Source organism: Phoxinus phoxinus (genome assembly GCF_949152265.1).
Source record: "Phoxinus phoxinus genome assembly, chromosome: 16".
Lineage (NCBI taxonomy): Eukaryota > Metazoa > Chordata > Actinopteri > Cypriniformes > Leuciscidae > Phoxinus > Phoxinus phoxinus.
In genome coordinates this window covers 12592317-12611049 of record NC_136891.1, presented here as the reverse complement: position 1 = coordinate 12611049, position 18733 = coordinate 12592317, and the positions used below count along the sequence as shown (strand labels likewise).

Here is an 18733-nt window from a genome sequence, read left to right as displayed (position 1 = left end):
ATGAAATGTACTTTATTTCAGCTAGTTGCCAAGGCAACATTTTTCAGTAAATTATTTTAGTAAATTAATTAATAATTAATTAATTAATAAAAACTATATACACATTTATAAAAAATAATATAAAAAAAAATACAAAAATACAACAAAATTACTTAAGCTAACAGAAATGAAATTTTTTAAGTTGAATTCATCAATCTGGTGCACTTTGAGAGTTCAAAATGAAGAGCTCCAATCCATACTCAGTGTGCAACTAGAACAAAGATAAAGTCAGTGCATTGACTTGTACCTGAACTCTAAAAGGGACTCAAAACTCTTTTTAATTGTGATATAGTGTCTCAGTCTACATTACACTACATAATAATAATAATAATCCTATGACAGTAATAGCCATACTGTAAAACAAATGCACTGAAAAATAAAGGCAACTTTCATAATTAGTTTTGTCCTAATTTCTATACTTGAAAGAGATAAACGGAAACTGCAGTTGAGCTTTTATTTTGGCGGAAAACATGTTTACAAACGCGTCTCATCACAAATCTAGTGAATTGCTGTAATTGTCAACTATGCAGATGTGGAAATAATGCGTAACTCCATTCTCAAGTGCACGCTAAACTCAGCACATGCACAGATGGAGTTCACTGCATTCATCCACTGACGCGGAGCTGAACGCGTGAGCAAAGCGCACACTTCTCTTTGACCAGCGCAAACAGAGAGTCTTTTGCGATTCGAGAAACACAAAGCATAATCGCGCTTTCGATTTTAGTTTGTTTGACAGCAATGGCGCAAAACACAACATTAAAGATCTTATGTGTTAATATGAGAAGTTTAAATATATTTTCGGGCCGCCACAGTCTAGTAAATGAATGGGAAACACTGAAATCTATTTGTGGAGGGCCGCCAGAGATAAATCAATGCATGGAAAACACTGTAATAGTATCTAAATTATACTAAAGTAGCACTGCCACGAAGAATTATGGTCCCAAACGCTGCACCCAACCTAAGCGGCCCAATGGCGAGTCTTTCATCATTCAGCAGGTGTTACTGCTCACTAGCTGCTGTATGAGAGAAAGAGCGACAGAGAGAGGAACATATACAAAGACCGTGTGCGTACAGGCAGAGCAGTGATGACCAGTCCAATCGCGTTCATCCACGCCGTGACGTTCTCACGGGGAACAAGCGGCTGGCTGCAAAACACACATTTATCACACATCAAACCCATACTTCAACACACAGCACTTTATGAACGAACGTGTGTCTCATGTGTCATGACCTCTGACCTCTTGAGCACCACATTGAGCAGGGCGTTGCCCACGTCTTTGCCGGGCACAGCCAGAGCCATGAGCTCCACACAGGTGACGTGCAGCGCGTGCGCCGCCGGGTTGGGGAACTCGTTGAAGCGCCAGTCGCAGTTGGGGAACGGCCCAGGGGACTTGCCTGCCATGGGTGCCCTCGGTTAAGGAAACTCACTTCTGCAAGACTAACTATACACTACACACTCAAAAGAGCACGCGCTTGAGTAGGTTTCTTTCCTCTGTTGACATATTTCTTATTGAGACAGGAAGTTGGTGTGGGATGGATATCTCGGACCTTTTTACAAAGATCGGCAGTAGCCATTAGTTTGCATCACAGCCGTTGCTAGTCAGAGGCAGACGGCAGCATCAGCTTAAAGCCAACATTTAAGAGTTTCAAATGTTAAACCATAGGACATGTGTGACCCGTGCTGGCAAAATGAGTGGGAATGCGCACAGGATAATTTCGAGCTACAGGCAAAACAAGTGAAAATTTTAGATTTTAGTCCATTTTGAGGTTATGAGTTCATTAAGGCCTCGTCTAGCGACCCCAATGCTACAAATAGCGATTAAACATCTAAAAGTATTTTTATTTGTATGTTTCTCTTTGGTCCATGAAAAACGATCTTACTCGCGCTGACTGACAGATCCGATGCGTGCGCACAAAGATGATCCCAATATACACATACACAAAATTACAGTATTTCAAAATATCTATCTTGGCGAGTATTCACGCAAAAATTATCTTCACGTTATTAGATAAACGTTTAGTTAACTGTTGGGGAAATTCATCTGATGTGTAACATTATATTAGATCCGTGCGTTACAGTAGGTCTGAATATATAGGCTGTCTGTTTCATTAATGTTAATCAAACAATTGTGGTATCATGGGAAAAAAAGTTGCATATATATTTTTCCTGTAGATATTTGGTTTTGACTTGGTGAGTGCCAAATTTGGTGTTACCATCAGGGATGGTTTGCTTTTCTGCAAACCAAATTGACTTTTCTGACTCCTGAAACATGGCAAATTTGGGAAGATGGCTGGTATGATATAATATGAGATAATCACACTAGTCCGAATCATGTTCTCACAATCATACATTGTTCAAATATATAAAGTTACCAGCCAATTGGTGAGTTACATGGCTTCATATACTCGCGAACGCTGATTTTTACTGATTCAGTGGCTGACGAGTGTAAATGTTGGACCCTGATTGAGATGCTAAAGCTTCCCCAAACACAGCAGTTGGAAGCAATCCATGCATATCAAATAAATGCATGGATTTTGAAAACACAGTATTTTGTGGTTTGTTAAGTAATCACTTTTGGCCGTTCATGCAGTCACAACCCCCCAACAATTTTTTTTTTCTCTCTCAGATTGACAATTCACATGGGTCATACATCTCAGATTGGTATGCGGGAATAAAAATCCTATCCCTGTATCTCTTAAATGTATTATTGTGATGGCGCTGACTGTGATGTGCTCAGGAAAGGATATTATCCACCAGCCGCCCGATGAGTTTGCAGTAGTAGGTGTCGTCAGGGATCCAGATGTTGTCCTCCCGGGGGTTCATCCCACACTTCAGGTAGGTCTCGCTGAGACACCAGCCGGGGGTGCGGTTGTCCTTGAGCGAGCTCATGATGGCGTGGACCAGCTTCCTCTTCAGGTTGGTGCGATCTCGTAGGTGTCTCTCGTAATAATGCAGCGTGTTGTACAGGTACGTCACCGGACGATCTGCATGTCAAAGGTTTTATGGTAAAAGAGTAAAAGCAAAAAAAAGTAATCATTAAATAATCAAATTAATAAAAAAAATAAAAAAATCACAATTCAAAAACTGTGTTCTTCAGTAAGAACAATAATATTTAACTTATTTACTATTTTAATTTAGAGTTTGATATCTTAATCCAGCTTTTAATGTTGTTTATATGTCTATGTGGTGTTTTTAATATGCTTTAAGACAAACCATGTGTAAATTCATAAGTCGACAGCATTGCTGAGTATTTTCTCCTTAAAACTGCAGTGAGCCAAAGACGGTCTCAAAAACACGGTTTGAAATCGCTGGTGTTTCTGACGTCACAAACTACCTTGTAACCAGTCAGATCAACGTCTGTCAGTAACGCTGTTTACTTCATGTCTCTATGAAGCACCTCCTTCTGAAAAGCACACTCTGAAAAGTGCGCTGATTGGTCGGCTGGATCAGTGTGTTGTGATTGGTCGAGCACTTCGAGTGTGTTTGGGAAATGTCCCACCCCTTACCATAACACACTACTAACTAACTCAACCAGGCCCCGACCCTTTATTCTGCGTATGAATTATTATAATGAGGAATATTGTGACGTGTTCGTTCCCGGAAGAAACTCAAGACTACAATGGAGGCGTTTCAGGAGTTCAGAAACACTGACACTGATATAGAGAATAATATTTTTCATGCTCAAACAGCAACATTACACACTATAAACAGACAAAAAACAGAATAGGTTCTCCTAAATAATAATTTAAACTTTTAATTCTCTGCATGAGATCCACTAGCCTTCCTGCCTCTCACCATGAAACTTGTAGAGCCCGCCCAGGTGATCGAGCAGCGTCTCCAGGGACTTGGACACGGGCAGCAGCTCCAGGAAGCGATGGATGACGATGTCGAACACCGGAAGGAAGCGCAGGCACACGTTCCCGAAGTAGATGGGCAGGTACTGGGACTGCAGCTGGATGGGAGGGTTGACCTGCTCCGCCAGGCCTTCGAAGTACAGCTTCTCGGGATACTTCTGCAGGGACCACAGCGGAGGAGCTCATCACCAACACAACCATCATAATGCCTCAGAGACCGCTGTAGTCCAGGCGTTCAATGGGCCGGCTTTTGGCTAAATGATTTGACTGCACTGACACTACTGGATGAGAACTTGAACTGAATTAGGCTGGATGATCACATCTCTGTTTTCTGCAGTGAATCAACAGTAAACCGACTCAAAGTGAATAACACTATTGTCTTATGTAGAACTGCTTATAGATGCATTGAACTCATAATTGATGAACTTTACACAGTTGCACTGAACGGAATAATGATACTTTTGTCTTTTTAGAGCTGCTTTATAGCTGAATTTGTCTCATATTTGATGATGCATCATTGATTCCTGATTATTACTGTGCTTAACTTATTTGAAAACAATCTGTATTGTATAAGGGCTTTAGAAATTAAGGTGACTAGACATTAGCTGGACCAATCATAAAAAACATTGACTTCAGATGAGCATTTATGGTAGCATTTCATAGGTTATTGTGGCTTACATGTGTATTAAAGTGTTAGTTCACCAAGAATTGAAAATGCTGTCATCATTTACACACTCATGTCTTATCAAACCCTAAGACTTTCGTTCATATTTGGAACACAGATGAAGATATTTTTAATGAAACCCGAGAGATTTTTGTCCCTCCATTGAAACTGCATTCTACAACAACTTTGCCGCTTCAAAACATTGTAAATGTAATCAATATGAATACAGAGGTTAAATCCACGTCTTGTGACGAGACATGACCTATGAGTTTTGTTCTCGCTTGTCAGACGAGCACATTTGAGCTACTATGTTTACCATATTTGATGTGCTCTACATGTATTTATGTTGATCGATGTTTATATGTGAATAAAAGCCTAAATTAAACCTGTTCATCATATAAAGCGATCAGGTTTCTTCTGAAGACTTGGATTAAACCGCTCAATTCATGTCACTTTTACACAATCTTTAAGAACTTTTTGAAGCATCAAAGTTTTGGATGTGTGGACATTGAATGGATGATCACTCAGGTTTCATTAAAAATATCATTTGTGTTTTTAAGATGAATGAAAGTCATACATGTTTAAACGACAGAAGGGTAAATAAAGACAGAATGATCATTTTTGGGTGAACTTTCACTTTAAGACTTAAGGTCCGTTCACCCCAAGAACAATAGCTATGAAGATAACCATTATCTTCCACACCAGCAGACGATATCGTCCTGTATTATAAACGCATGCATCTGCCACTTTAAATGCCGGAGCTCTTTAAAGCAGGATGGATTCTGATTGGCAGTCGATGTTTTTTATTGTTCATCAGCTGGAAAAATCGTTCTAAAAGTGATTCCAACTACATTATTTCTCTATGCCTTTATCGTTATAGTTGTGCTGTGGACCCTGCTATTCTTTTAGAACTTTATCTCTATTGTTATAGTTATCATTCTTGTGTTGTATATTTCAGTCTTTACCCTGTAGAAAACAGCAGCCGGGGACGTTACCAAGAATCTCAAGAATATGTCTCTTTCTAAACTCAGACCTGTTTAGTCTGAACTGTTTCGAAACTGAGTGGTCACATGTTGGCTTTAGTCTTATGGTGGGGTTCGGCTCGGGTCAAACTGTGTGCTGAAGTATGTTCGGTTTGCCATTCAGCACAGATACACATAAGATGAAATGTCACGGCAATCTGAGGTCAATCTCTACTTAAAATGCCACAGAGAAATAAAGATGGGGATAATAACTGTGTTTATGACATTTCAGACACTCATCAAACTTGATATTTTGCTGAATATCCTGAACTAAGATGGTTTTCTGTTTCATCTCTAAAAGGTCAACAATAGAATTATACACAAATCCATATGTAACGTACATCAGTGAGAGACATACGGCTGCTGAACCGTACATCGGCTCTGGGGTTTTATTATTTGACTTGGCAGATCACATTAAAGCCAATGTTTATTTACACAGATGTAATAAGCAAGCGATCATTTGAGCATGAAGGACATTAAAGACAGTAACTCAACCACAGTACAGTCAGATTAATACAGATTGAATGTAAATGATTGAAAAAGTTGCCGGTTGCCAGATACGATGAATGAGGAAGATAATTCCCTGGATTAGTGAATGTTTATGAGCTTCATGCCATCAAATCTTTGAAAGATATTCAGCGCTTTGTTTGTGACGCTTAGCAAATAAATAAGCTAAACACAACTGTATATTCCAGTTTGTTTTGTTATGTCTGCTAAATAATCAGTACTGGATGGATGAATAATCTGAGCACAGGCTCTTCACACATTTTTCCAATAATTTGCTAGCTTTTATGGACACATTATCCAATTTGTGTTATCTAATGCTGAAACAAACACTAACCACTAGGGCTGTGCGATATTGACAAAAAATATATCTTGATATTTTATGGGATTTTGTTGATAATGATAATTAGACAATTTAGCATTTTTTGTACATTTCTTGACAGTGTTTGGTGTGTGTTGTTAGCGTGTAGCAGGTTGTGTGATGCGGTACCTTGTGGTAGGTCATGTGTTTGGTGTGTGTTGTTAGCGTGTAGCAGGTTGTGTGATGCGGTACCTTGTGCTAGGTCATGTGTTTGGTGTGTGTTGTTAGTGTGTAGCAGGTTGTGTGTTGCGGTACCTTGTGGTAGGTCATGTGTTTGGTGTGTGTTGTTAGCGTGTAGCAGGTTGTGTGATGCGGTACCTTGTGGTAGGTCATGTGTTTGGTGTGTGTTGTTAGCGTGTGTTGCGGTACCTTGTGGTAGGTCATGTGTTTGGTGTGTCTTGTTAGTGTGTGGCAGGTTGTGTGTTGCGGTACCTTGTGCTAGGTCATGTGTTTGGTGTGTGTTAGCGTGTAGCAGGGTGTGTGTTGCAGTACCTTGTGGTAGGTCATGTGTTTGGTGTGTGTTGTTAGCGTGTAGCAGGGTGTGTGTTGCAGTACCTTGTGGTAGGTCATGTGTTTGGTGTGTGTTGTTAGCGTGTAGCAGGGTGTGTGTTGCAGTACCTTGTGGTAGGTCATGTGTTTGGTGTGCCAGTCGCTCTGCAGCCAGTGTTCTGGAGCGTTCTCCTTCACAAAGTCACTCACGCGGTTGCGGAAGTCATTGGGTTTGAGGAGGAGCAGTTGTATGATGAAGTAGCAGACCTGAGCCTCGTTCCCCTCGTGACTCCTCATCGCCTGTATGAACACACACACAACTTTCAGTGCCACGGCGAGTGCTTAGAAATGTTGGTTTAGTGTAGCACGTTGAGACATTAGAGCTCTCAGGAAATGCTTTCCAGTGTGTGTATTATTATAAAATGGTCAGTTCCAGTCCTTGATTCTGATTGGTCAATAGCTGTTTAATTCACGATAAAGCACGGCTTTGACCGCTTCATCCAACGGTTCTATGTATCACTACACAACACCCCTAGCAACCACTCTTAGTAACGTAAACATATGTTTGTTCTCATTGATATTGTTCATTGAAGCTTATAGAGTAGAGTATTGTGAGAGATCGAGTAAGCGAGTGTACCTGCATTTACAGTAGACATAGCATTTTCCTTCAGGTCAGTCCTATATTCATAATAAAAAATCAGTTTGAATGTCCACTGCGATATCTTGTCGTTTTAACAGTTAAGGGGTATTCCCGTTGCCCTGACACGCTAGTCATTTGTCAGTTGTGTCTTGCTTCTCCATGTTCACAAGTTTGAGTGCTTTCAATATAAAAGTCTTCTCTACTGACTGGCTCACTCATAAAGACAGTCTTCGCCGCCCTCTAATGCAGAAATAATGTTACACTTCTGCTGCTGTTCACGGTCAGGGACTATTTTTTTTCAGCGGAAGGCAGGCTTTTAGTGATTTTACTTCATGAAAGTGGCATTGATAAGTTTTTTTTGGCAATAATGTTTGTATTGTGTGGTAACCGTTTTATAAAAGCAATAAGATACTCGAGGCTATGCTGTATAGTGCATAATAATGCACTCCGCTTCGCATCAACGCCCTTCAGCCGTGACTTGTTCACGAAACAGCACAGCCTCTCATACCTCATTGCTTACATAAAACACGTGTGACTTCCTCATCAGTAAAGCAGTGAAGTCTTCGGACGGGCTGAAGAGCACAAAGGCGCCGCAGGTCTCTGTGAAGCGCAGGGAGGGTCAGTGTCAGCGGAGTCACCGCTCGATCAGGACTGATACATGGGCCGTGTTCAGTGCAGCGGGAAGCTCATTGATCAGCGGATGAGAAGGCAGATCCCCGGGCAGTTTCTGTTCGCTTCTCACACACAGATAATGTTTCACATGTAGCTCTTCTCCCATGTTGCAGTAACAGGCCAATAAATCCATGAGTTAAACATTCAACACAACAACGGCTATGTTTACTTACACAACTTTTCTTTCAATCGGACTGAAATAATTCCGATTGATGAATCCGAACCTAGTTTTCATGAATGCTAAATAAAGTGATCGGGTTGATGTGCGATTGTGTATAGGTCACAAGCTTCAAATCAGAATTGATTTTTTGACATGTGCACAACTGCACGAATATACATCTAGCCAAATCAAACTTTCATGTAAAAGCATAATTAGAATGGAAACGCCACTTTTAAGATTGACCGTATTTTCGTTTTCAGTCAAAATGCCTTTTGAATGGGAGTGCATGGGGCACTACAATGAGAGCATCAAAATCGCTGTTTTTAAAACACTAAGGCGGCTTGACACAACATGAAACTGTGCTTGAAATATCACCAGGAGCTCTACACATGAACTCCAGCATTGACTACACTGTTTGTGTACACAAAGTTTACTAAAAAGAAAGGTTTTGAACAACTCACTGTAGCTGTTGTTCTTCCCGGCCGCCGGCATTTTGTCAGTCAAAAATAGTCGATCTGTATCACTGAATCATTTCATTATTATATGAGGATCCTTTTTCAAATACAAGGTCAATATTGATTTTCACTAACAAAAAAACAACAAATTATCCATGAGTTTATATGGAAACAAGCTTTAGGAGCTTTCCATCTTTACTCTTCTCCCTGTTACGTTGCATTCGGAGATCGACTACTTTTTACTGACAAAATTCCAGCCACCGGAAAAACTAACTGATAAAGTGAGTCGTACAAAACCTTTCTTTTTAGTAAACTTTGTGTACACAAACAATGTTCTCAATGCTGGAGTTCATGTGTAGAGCCCATGGTGATACTTCAAGCACGGTTTCATATTGTGTCAAGCCTTCTTAGTGTTTTAAAAATAATGATTGCACTCCCATTCAAAAGGCATTTTGATCTAAAACAAAAATACGGTCAATCTTAAAAGTGGCGTTTCCATTCTAATTATGCTTTTACACAAAAGTTTAACTCGGGTAGATAAACAAAAAGAGCGTAGGTTCAATTACCCTTTAATATCCGTGTCTGGTCATAATATGGAGACTATGAGCATATGAACCTCTGTGCCGCGCTGCTTATATTTATCACACAGTAAAAATGACCAAAACCAGTCGAGTGTGGATGAGAGTCTGAAACGAGGACTGGTGGGACGTTGTCCGGCTCCACTTCACAGATGCAGTGAAAGGAGAAGTTTAGGATGACGGAACACTCGTTTATATTATACGACACTTTATTCAACAGGAAGAACAGCTCATTCCTCATAAGTCATTGCGCTATTTCAACGCCATTGCACATGCACAGTCCTTTCAGTTTCGGTTTTCAATCCGATCAAGTGTTTACATGTTCTCTCGATCGGATTAGAAAAGAATAAACCACCCCTTTCAATCGGATCGAAATCTCATTGGGATCGAGCTCAATCGGATCGATTAAGGTGTTTACATGAAGCTTTTCAGTCCGATTGAGCCGTCAATCCCATTACTAACAAATTATTTGGTTGCATGTAAACGTAGCCACTGAAGTGCAGCGGATTCACTGGAGATATAAACACTATTTTTTTTTTACAAACACTACAGCACTTTGGCAGTCTTACACCCAAATTTAGAAAAGATTTGAATACAGTCTCTGATTTAAATGCAGATGGTTAAATACATTTCCAATGATTAGGTCTTTCAACCATCTTTCAATGATTAAACAATTGGTTTGCATAATTACTCACTGAAGTTCCAGTCTCGTGTTTGGTGCGTCTCTGTTTAGCTTTAACGACAGCAGCATGAACTAAACCTGAGGATCATGTTCTCCTGCATGATTTCAGATCGTCTTTCATAAGCTTCACTGGAATAACAAAATCTGACCGTCTGTATCACAATCAATCACATGATCAATGACGGTGCCTTCAACAGTAACCGTGTGCAGATACACTGAATTCATTGACCTGAAACTTGTAAAACAAGCTTATGTTGCAGATTATTGCAGTGATGTTTTGAGTAATTTGCCAGCCAGTCTTCTCAGGGTCGAGTGAAGAGTGATGCAGTGGGACAGGAGGAGGAGCGGGGCTCACCAGGCAGAGGATGAGTCTGTCCAGGGTCACGATGTTGTACTTCCACACCATGTCGTTGAGAATCTCGATACACTTGTTCAGCTGCTGCCCCCCCGCTGAAGTGGAGAACTCGTACACCAGGAAGTCTGCAAACGTCCTGACGTGGGCCACCAGCGCCCGCGCCCCGATGCGCTCCAGCACCCTGAGGGGAGGAAGACAGAAGAGACCATTAGCATTCAGCAGCACATGTTCGGCATCATCACGCTAGAAGATGCACGCTAGATTCTGATGACAGAATCTGGTTTGTTTGGCTGCTACACTCACTTCAATAGGTAAACGTTTGCCTATTAAAATGATGACTTCATTTCCTGTTTGGCATCCTCGCAGTCAGATTTGTTGGTGTGCTGCACAAAAACTATTTGGTCAAGTAAAAATCAAAGCAAAGATCTATGTGAGAAAGTCTAATAAATCACAATCACAGTGACTGTTATCGCTTTATCCAGTAAGAGTCTTTCAGTGTAACTGTACAAACGTCCTCCTTCAGCTCGAGCTTCACGTTTCTTTCTGTGTCAAATCTGACCTGATTTATCAAGGAAACGCAACAATAACTTTGATATTGTTAGTAATGTTTCACCTGGACTGAAGCGACTGATGTTTGCTTGATCATCCAGACATAATTTATTAGAAAAATATGATCATCAGGCTTTTGAGGAAGGTTTATTTGTTCATCTGTCAATATTCACTGTATTGCACTGCATTATGTTTTAAAAATACAGAGCTTTAATCATTAAACTAAGCATTTAAATATCATCTTACTAAGACGTTATTGGCACATCTTGATATTTATATGCATTTTATGCAAGTATCTGCTAAACTGTTATAATGATCTTATTGATTTACAGTAGAAGTGATCAGTATTTCATTGGGGTATTTTTTCTGCCATATTATCACTATATCATACTACAATTAAACTACATTTAATTTATTATTCAACAATATTATTGATCTGCCTGTATTGACACCATTATATGAGAACTGAACTGAGCTGGACGATGACATCACGGTCTTCTCCAGAGAGGCTATATATATATATATAAACTAAATTAATAACTTTTTTACAACAGAAATGAACCATTAACCAACAAACTTTGTTGCAGTATTTTCCTGTTATCTCTGTAAAGCTGCTTTTGTATCAATCTGTATTGTAAAAAGCGCTATAGGAATAAAGCTGACTGGACTATATGAGACATAAGAGCCTGATATATCAAATATGATACAATGTATCATAATATGACGATTTAAAAAATATATATTTTTGTAATATTTTGTTTAATAGTGCAACAAACTCTTCCATTAAGAAAAAAAAAAAAAATCTCTGACTATTATATCAGGCTCTACAGGGTTAATCCACTCAACGACCATGTGACCAAACCCGTGCGAGACAGACAGCGGTTGTTGAGCGCTTGTTGAGACTCCACATACTGCTAGACAAGTCGAGTTTCTTTTTGTATTAAAGAGCTTTGACCGAAAGAAAAGAAAAAAAGTGCGTGTCACATCCCAAAAGCTCAGAGCAAAAGTGAGGATTCCCGTATAAACACAGACTTCTGCAGACACGGCTCAGAGAAACCTCACAGCACAGCTACTGTCGAGAGCTAGCATCTCCCTCATGAGGCCGAGAGAGAGAGGAGCATCAGACAGCAGGAGTCGGGGAACACTGACACGAAGACATGCGAGAGAGTCAGACACTTCTGTGAGAGCGTTTCAGAGACACTGAAAACACACGGGAATACACACGACTGCACCTAACAAAAACACACCAACTCTAGGCCAAACACAACAACAGTTAGAAGTACACACGGAAACATTCACAACCAGAACATTTACTCTAACTGAACTGAACAGAAAAACTCATTGCTGACACATTCAATAATCACAATGCTTTTAGTGGGAAATTAAATCCAGCAACACTGTGAACACTGCAATGACTTCAATGAGACTCATTTGTCCATTTAGCAGGCATGTGATCAGCTAGAGACAAAAAAGAAGGAAAACCTTACACAAATTACTACTATTAAAAATATTATTTCATTAAATTGATAAAGAGATAGCCTATCTTTTTTGTGCAGTAATACATACTATTTTACTGCAAAATTACAAAAAACGACTACAGGTACTTAATAATAATAAATCATATTATATTATAACACATAATAAAAGTATTAACAGACACTTAAGTAAAAGGTTATTTTGGTATAATTCTAAATCTAATTATCCCTTGGTTAACTGCTAGTTGGTAGATTTTAAGACACCAAGTTTATACAACTGGCCCCGGGTTTTGAGCTGATTGATCGTAGGCCTTATTGATTAAAGGTTATGAGTTTTAGGTGAATAAGCTTGAGTGATCAATGGACTAAGATTGATCAGTTCCAATCAAACACCTGTGATATTGAAAGAAAACAAGTTCTTATATAAGTTCCAATATTTTGTGATAATATAGCATAACCAGAGATTTGACCTGGAACACTAAATTATGTAAAGGATTTTCAACACAGCACAAGGGAAACATTGGTTCAAGGGAGAGAACAAACCGGCAGTACAGCAGAAGAGGCAGAGAATAAGAATGAGCGATTACATAAGTGTGTTTTCTGAACTAGCGTTTGAATGCTGGGACTGTTTACTGCCACTGACAGTGTGAGCATTGGCGTCCAGTGGTTTAACATGGTGTGTTGTGCAGGCTTTGATTGCTCTGAGAGAGTCAGAGATGTCAGAAAGCTCTTCTACACATCTGTGTAATGAGGGAGAGCTCGTGACTGGAGAATAAAGTGGATCACACAGGACCGCTGCATTCAGCCCAGCACAAGCAGCCTTTATACGGACGAGAGCAGCTGCACCACACACACACACACACACACACACTTCAAAGCGAGACAGATAGACGCTGTGGACAAAGGACACTTATTGTGCTTGTAAAGGCGGATCTGAGACCACCGTCTGATGATACGTGAACAAACACCAGACAAAGCTCCAGGAACACACACTTAAAGTCACACTAAATACAGTTAGTTGTATAAGTTATGTTTATTGTAGATCAGGTTTAATGCTCCACACTAACTCTTTTGTGCCAGATAAATACTGATCTGACTGTACACTAGTAATGAGTTTTTTTGTTGTGTGTGTGTGTGTGTGTGTGTGTGTGTGTGTGTGTGTGTGTGTGTGTGTGTGTGTGTGTGTTGTGTGTAATTAGCAGGAAGCAAACAGCTGTCTGTCATAAGAGCCTTCACACAACTGCAGTTAAAAGTTACACTTAGAACCGATTCTACAATTCTAAACAATCAATTCAGAATCATTAAAGAAAGAGTCGAGATGAACTGGAGAATCGCTTTTTTTTCCTCCCACCACTAGTAGTCAAAAGTATGGAAGCTGGTTTCTGCCACAGAATAAAACTATTTAAATAATAATTGCAACATTTTATTGCAATTTTACATCTCGCAATGCTGCCTTTATTTCTCAGAATTGGGAGATATAAAGTCAGAATTGCGTGTGTATGAATTTATATCACACAATTACCTTTTTTATTTATACTGGATACTGGATTCTAAACAACAAAAGAAATGCCACAATTGATCAAGAGCTTGAAGCAGATATGAGGGAGAAACACCTCATATGAGCCGCTCACAAGTGTAAGGGTCTTTCCTTGCCATTCATCTTGGATAACACGTCTACGTCTCCTTCCATTAAAAATAATGGCTAGTGCAGTGGCGGAGCCATGATTTTTGGAATGACTGATCGCGAGAGGAAAACGAAAAAGACGTTTTAGTGGCATAACATCGGTTAATGGAAACACTGTAATTTCGCACTTGTTTATTATCGACATTTAGAAGAAGAGGAAAAATGAATGAGGCATTTATGTGGAACTGCACACCTCCACCTGAACTGCTGACACCATCACAGCTTTTAGGAATACACACCTTTTCCACACTCTGGTGCTTGTTCCCTAATCTAGCTCTCTAATAAACATGGCATTGTATAGTGTGAATGGTGTGAATAATATCCTCTTTCGGATGAAAGCGTGCTGGCGTGTGTCTCGCACCTGAAGCCGATCTGGTTGATGTGGTCGGTCTCCAGAAGCATCTTCCACAGCAGACACAGAAACAGCGGCGGAGAGCCCTGCATGGAGAAGTGCGTGATGATGTCGTTCTCGTTGGTCATGGACTTCCACTTGCGGTACTCCTCCTCCACGTTCTTCTTCAGGTTAAAGCGGCTCTCCTGAGGAACATTATTCTGCTTGAAGAACGCCTGGAGGATAAACACAACAGAGAACTCAAGTTATTATTCATCAGATTAAAGGCCCGTTCACTCCAAGAGCTATAACTATAAAGCTGGGCTGTTTCCGACTTGTAGAGGTTCATTTGAGCCATTAGTCGACTAGTTGCACATTTATGATATTAATTCAATTACTGAAATATATTCGTGGGCATTGGAAAATAATGATCCCAGAAAACTTGACGCAGCACACCGGGAAATGAAATGATAATGAATGTGTCGGAAAAAATCAGAAGTGAAGTGAGTGAGTGAGTGAGTGAGTGAGTGAGTGAGTGAGTGAGTGTGTGTGAGAGAGAGAGAGAGTACCTGCAGTGGAGCAGGAAAACAGCTGAGTGTGTGAGAGGCCCAGTTATGAGGTGTGAAGTTCATGATGGTCTGCAGGATATCTTTACACCAGGTGCCCTGAATAGAGTCTGAGCCAGTGAAGAAATCTGCACAAAAGAAATTTCAAGAAAACTGAAAAACAGGGTGCATAATATCATCATGAGTGGAGTGTGTGGCTGGTGTGAGTACCTGTGACGTGTGTATCATCATGAGTGGAGTGTGTGGCTGGTGTGAGTACCTGTGACGTGTGTATCATCATGAGTGAAGTGTGTGGCTGGTGTGAGTACCTATGATGTGTGTATCATCATGAGTGGAGTGTGTGGCTGGTGTGAGTACCTATGAGGTGTGTATCATCATGATTGGAGTGTGTGGCTGGTGTGAGTACCTGTGACGTGTGTATCATCATGAGTGGAGTGTGTGGCTGGTGTGAGTACCTGTGACTTGTGTATCAACATGAGTGGAGTGTGTGGCTGGTGTGAGTACCTATGATGTGTGTATCATCATGAGTGGAGTGTGTGGCTGGTGTGAGTACCTGTGACGTGTGTATCATCATGAGTGGAGTGTGTGGCTGGTGTGAGTACCTGTGACTTGTGTATCAACATGAGTGGAGTGTGTGGCTGGTGTGAGTACCTGTGACTTGTGTATCAACATGAGTGGAGTGTGTGGCTGGTGTGAGTACCTATGACGCGTGTATCATCATGAGTGGAGTGTGTGGCTGGTCTAAGTACCTCTATGATCTGTGTATCATCATGAGTGGAGTGTGTGGCTGGTGTGAGTACCTATGATGTGTGTATCATCATGAGTGGAGTGTGTGGCTGGTGTGAGTACCTGTGACTTGTGTATCAACATGAGTGGAGTGTGTTGCTGGTGTGAGTACCTGTGACGCGTGTATCATCATGAGTGGAGTCTGTGGCTGGTGTAAGTACCTATGATGTGTGTATCATCATGAGTGGAGTGTGTGACTGGTGTGAGTACCTGTGACGTGTGTATCATCATGAGTGGAGTGTGTGGCTGGTGTGAGTACCTGTGGCGTGTGTATCATCATGAGTGGAGTGTGTGACTGGTGTGAGTACCTGTGGCGTGTGTATCATCATGAGTGGAGTGTGTGGCTGGTGTGAGTACCTATGACTTGTGTATTAACATGAGTGGAGTGTGTGGCTGGTGTGAGTACCTGTGGCGTGTGTATCATCATGAGTGGAGTGTGTGGCTGGTGTGAGTACCTGTGACTTGTGTATTAACATGAGTGGAGTGTGTGGCTGGTGTGAGTACCTATGATCTGAGTATCATCATGAGTGGAGTGTGTGGCTGGTGTAAGTACCTATGATGTGTGTATCATCATGAGTGGAGTGTGTGGCTGGTGTGAGTACCTGTGACTTGTGTATTAACATGAGTGGAGTGTGTGGCTGGTGTGAGTACCTATGATGTGTGTATCATCATGAGTGGAGTGTGTGGCTGGTGTGAGTACCTGTGATGTGTGTATCATCATGAGTGGAGTGTGTGGCTGGTATGAGTACCTGTGACTTGTGTATCAACATGAGTAGAGTGTGTGGCTGGTGTGAGTACCTGTGACACGTGTATCATCATGAGTGGAGTGTGTTGCTGGTGTGAGTACCTGTGACGTGTGTATCATCATGAGTGGAGTGTGTTGCTGGTGTGAGTACCTGTGACACGTGTATCATCATGAGTGGAGTGTGTTGCTGGTGTGAGAACCTGTGACGTGTGTATCATCATGAGTGGAGTGTGTTGCTGGTGTGAGTACCTGTGACACGTGTATCATCATGAGTGGAGTGTGTTGCTGGTGTGAGTACCTGTGACGTGTGTATCATCATGAGTGGAGTGTGTTGCTGGTGTGAGTACCTGTGACGTGTGTATCATCATGAGTGGAGTGTATTGCTGGTGTGAGTACCTGTGACGTGTGTATCATCATGAGAGGAGTGTGTTGCTGGTGTGAGTACCTGTGACGTGTGTGGCTCGAGCCAGCGTGAGGATGAGCGCTCGGTTCAGCTCCTCAGACTCCGCCGACAGCACAGTTTTAGGGTCGTTGAGGAAGCGTGTGAACTGAGGCTGAACCTCTGAACTCCCCAGAGCCGTGATGAGCCTCAGAGCGGTGCTCTCCACACTGCGCGCACACACACACACACACACACACACACACAGTGAGACGACACACACCGCGTACTACCCTACCACAGCTGTATACACAGAGCATGATGCATCCCATAATGCAATGTGCTTCACTCTACATTTCAGTTTCATTCAGGGGCAAGTAATATCATCCGTGACTTATATTTCTTACCTCGTTGTTTGATTGGACTTTTTCCACAAAAAACTGAATTAAACATTTTAAAGACATAAGAGTGTAACAGTGCACTAAAATGGATGGTATGTGTTGCACATCGGTTTTGAAGTCACGGTTGGATGTGTTTTCAGTACAACACAGGGAGAAAACTAAATGGTAACACTTCAAAATAAGGTTCCTTTGTTAACATGATGAGTTTACCACATTTAACATTTAGTATGTCAAATACTTCTAAAACATGTATTAATTCCAACATTTACTAATACATTATTAAAATCAAAAGTTGTATCTATTTTTTTTAAGAGTTTTTAAAAGTTGTATTATATTTAATGAACCTGCACTAACGTGAACTAACAGTGAATATATATTTTGCATTGTTTGTATGATGTATTGCTAATTGTTAATGAATGCATTTAATTAATGTTAACTAACCAAAATCTTATTGTAAAGTGTTACCAACAATACATTTTTTTCTTTTTTGAAGAAACTATGGCTGTCTTTAAAATAAAAAGTCTATCAATTCAGCTGCAAAACACTGTTTGTGCTGCTGTTTATGGTGCTGTTGTAAATAAGGGAAGATATTTGAAGTGCTTCTACTTTTGGATGAAAAAGATTTAGTAAAATGTATATTTTAGTAAGTAAGAATAGTAAAGCTTATTTTAGTAAGAATTATTGCACACCGTCTGTTTGACATGCATGTGCTCGCCGGCGCTTATTCAGTGAGGGCGGCCATTCAGTGAAAACTGTGAATTTTTAACAGAGACTCGTGTGGCTTTTTTTTACCATCATTACAGATGATACAACCATAAGATTTATGCGCTGAGAAAAAGTCCTCTCAAATGCAAATGCAATGGGAAACTCAGTGTTTCAGTTTACGTTCAGCACACACAGAACTGCAGAGGCATGTGCAGAGTTAAACATTAGTTTGGTACACATGCATGTCGAACCGGAAGACTCGTAATGAAAACTATGGGTATAAATACGTGTACCGCTACAACCCTACAAAGATAATAACTGTCAGACTCTTGCTGAATGAAGAGTATTGTGAAGTCATGTGACTACAAGTTAACATGCTACTGTTTGAAAATGCATCACATCATAATGTGTTCTGTTTTACAAACTATTTTAAATATTGGTGCGGGCGGTAATGCACTCGTGTGTGTGCAGGTTGTGGGAGAACATAACGATTTGCGGCACTCCCGCAAAATAGAAATATCTATACGTAAATAAAAGTGGGCGGAGTCTAATCAGAGTTGGTGTGAGTGTGTGGGCGGAGTCTAACCAGTGTTGTGTGAGTGTGTGGGCAGAGTGTAACCCCCAATTTCCACCAGA

At 40.7% G+C, this 18733-nt stretch overlaps 1 protein-coding gene across 2 annotated transcripts in view; it reads right to left on the bottom strand.

Annotated features, from left to right (window-relative positions):
- med23 (mediator complex subunit 23) overlaps positions 1 to 18733 on the bottom strand; it is a 66219-nt gene that overhangs the window by 17382 nt on the left and 30104 nt on the right. For both annotated transcript variants that reach the window (XM_079638946.1, XM_079638945.1), the window contains 9 exons: positions 17058 to 17221; positions 15085 to 15209; positions 14546 to 14751; positions 10477 to 10657; positions 7064 to 7234; positions 3836 to 4052; positions 2788 to 3024; positions 1278 to 1443; positions 1112 to 1184 (listed from right to left, as the gene is read on the bottom strand). In XM_079638946.1, the coding sequence (XP_079495072.1) occupies positions 1112 to 1184; positions 1278 to 1443; positions 2788 to 3024; positions 3836 to 4052; positions 7064 to 7234; positions 10477 to 10657; positions 14546 to 14751; positions 15085 to 15209; positions 17058 to 17221 (1540 nt within the window). The remainder of the gene's footprint in view (positions 1 to 1111; positions 1185 to 1277; positions 1444 to 2787; positions 3025 to 3835; positions 4053 to 7063; positions 7235 to 10476; positions 10658 to 14545; positions 14752 to 15084; positions 15210 to 17057; positions 17222 to 18733) is intronic.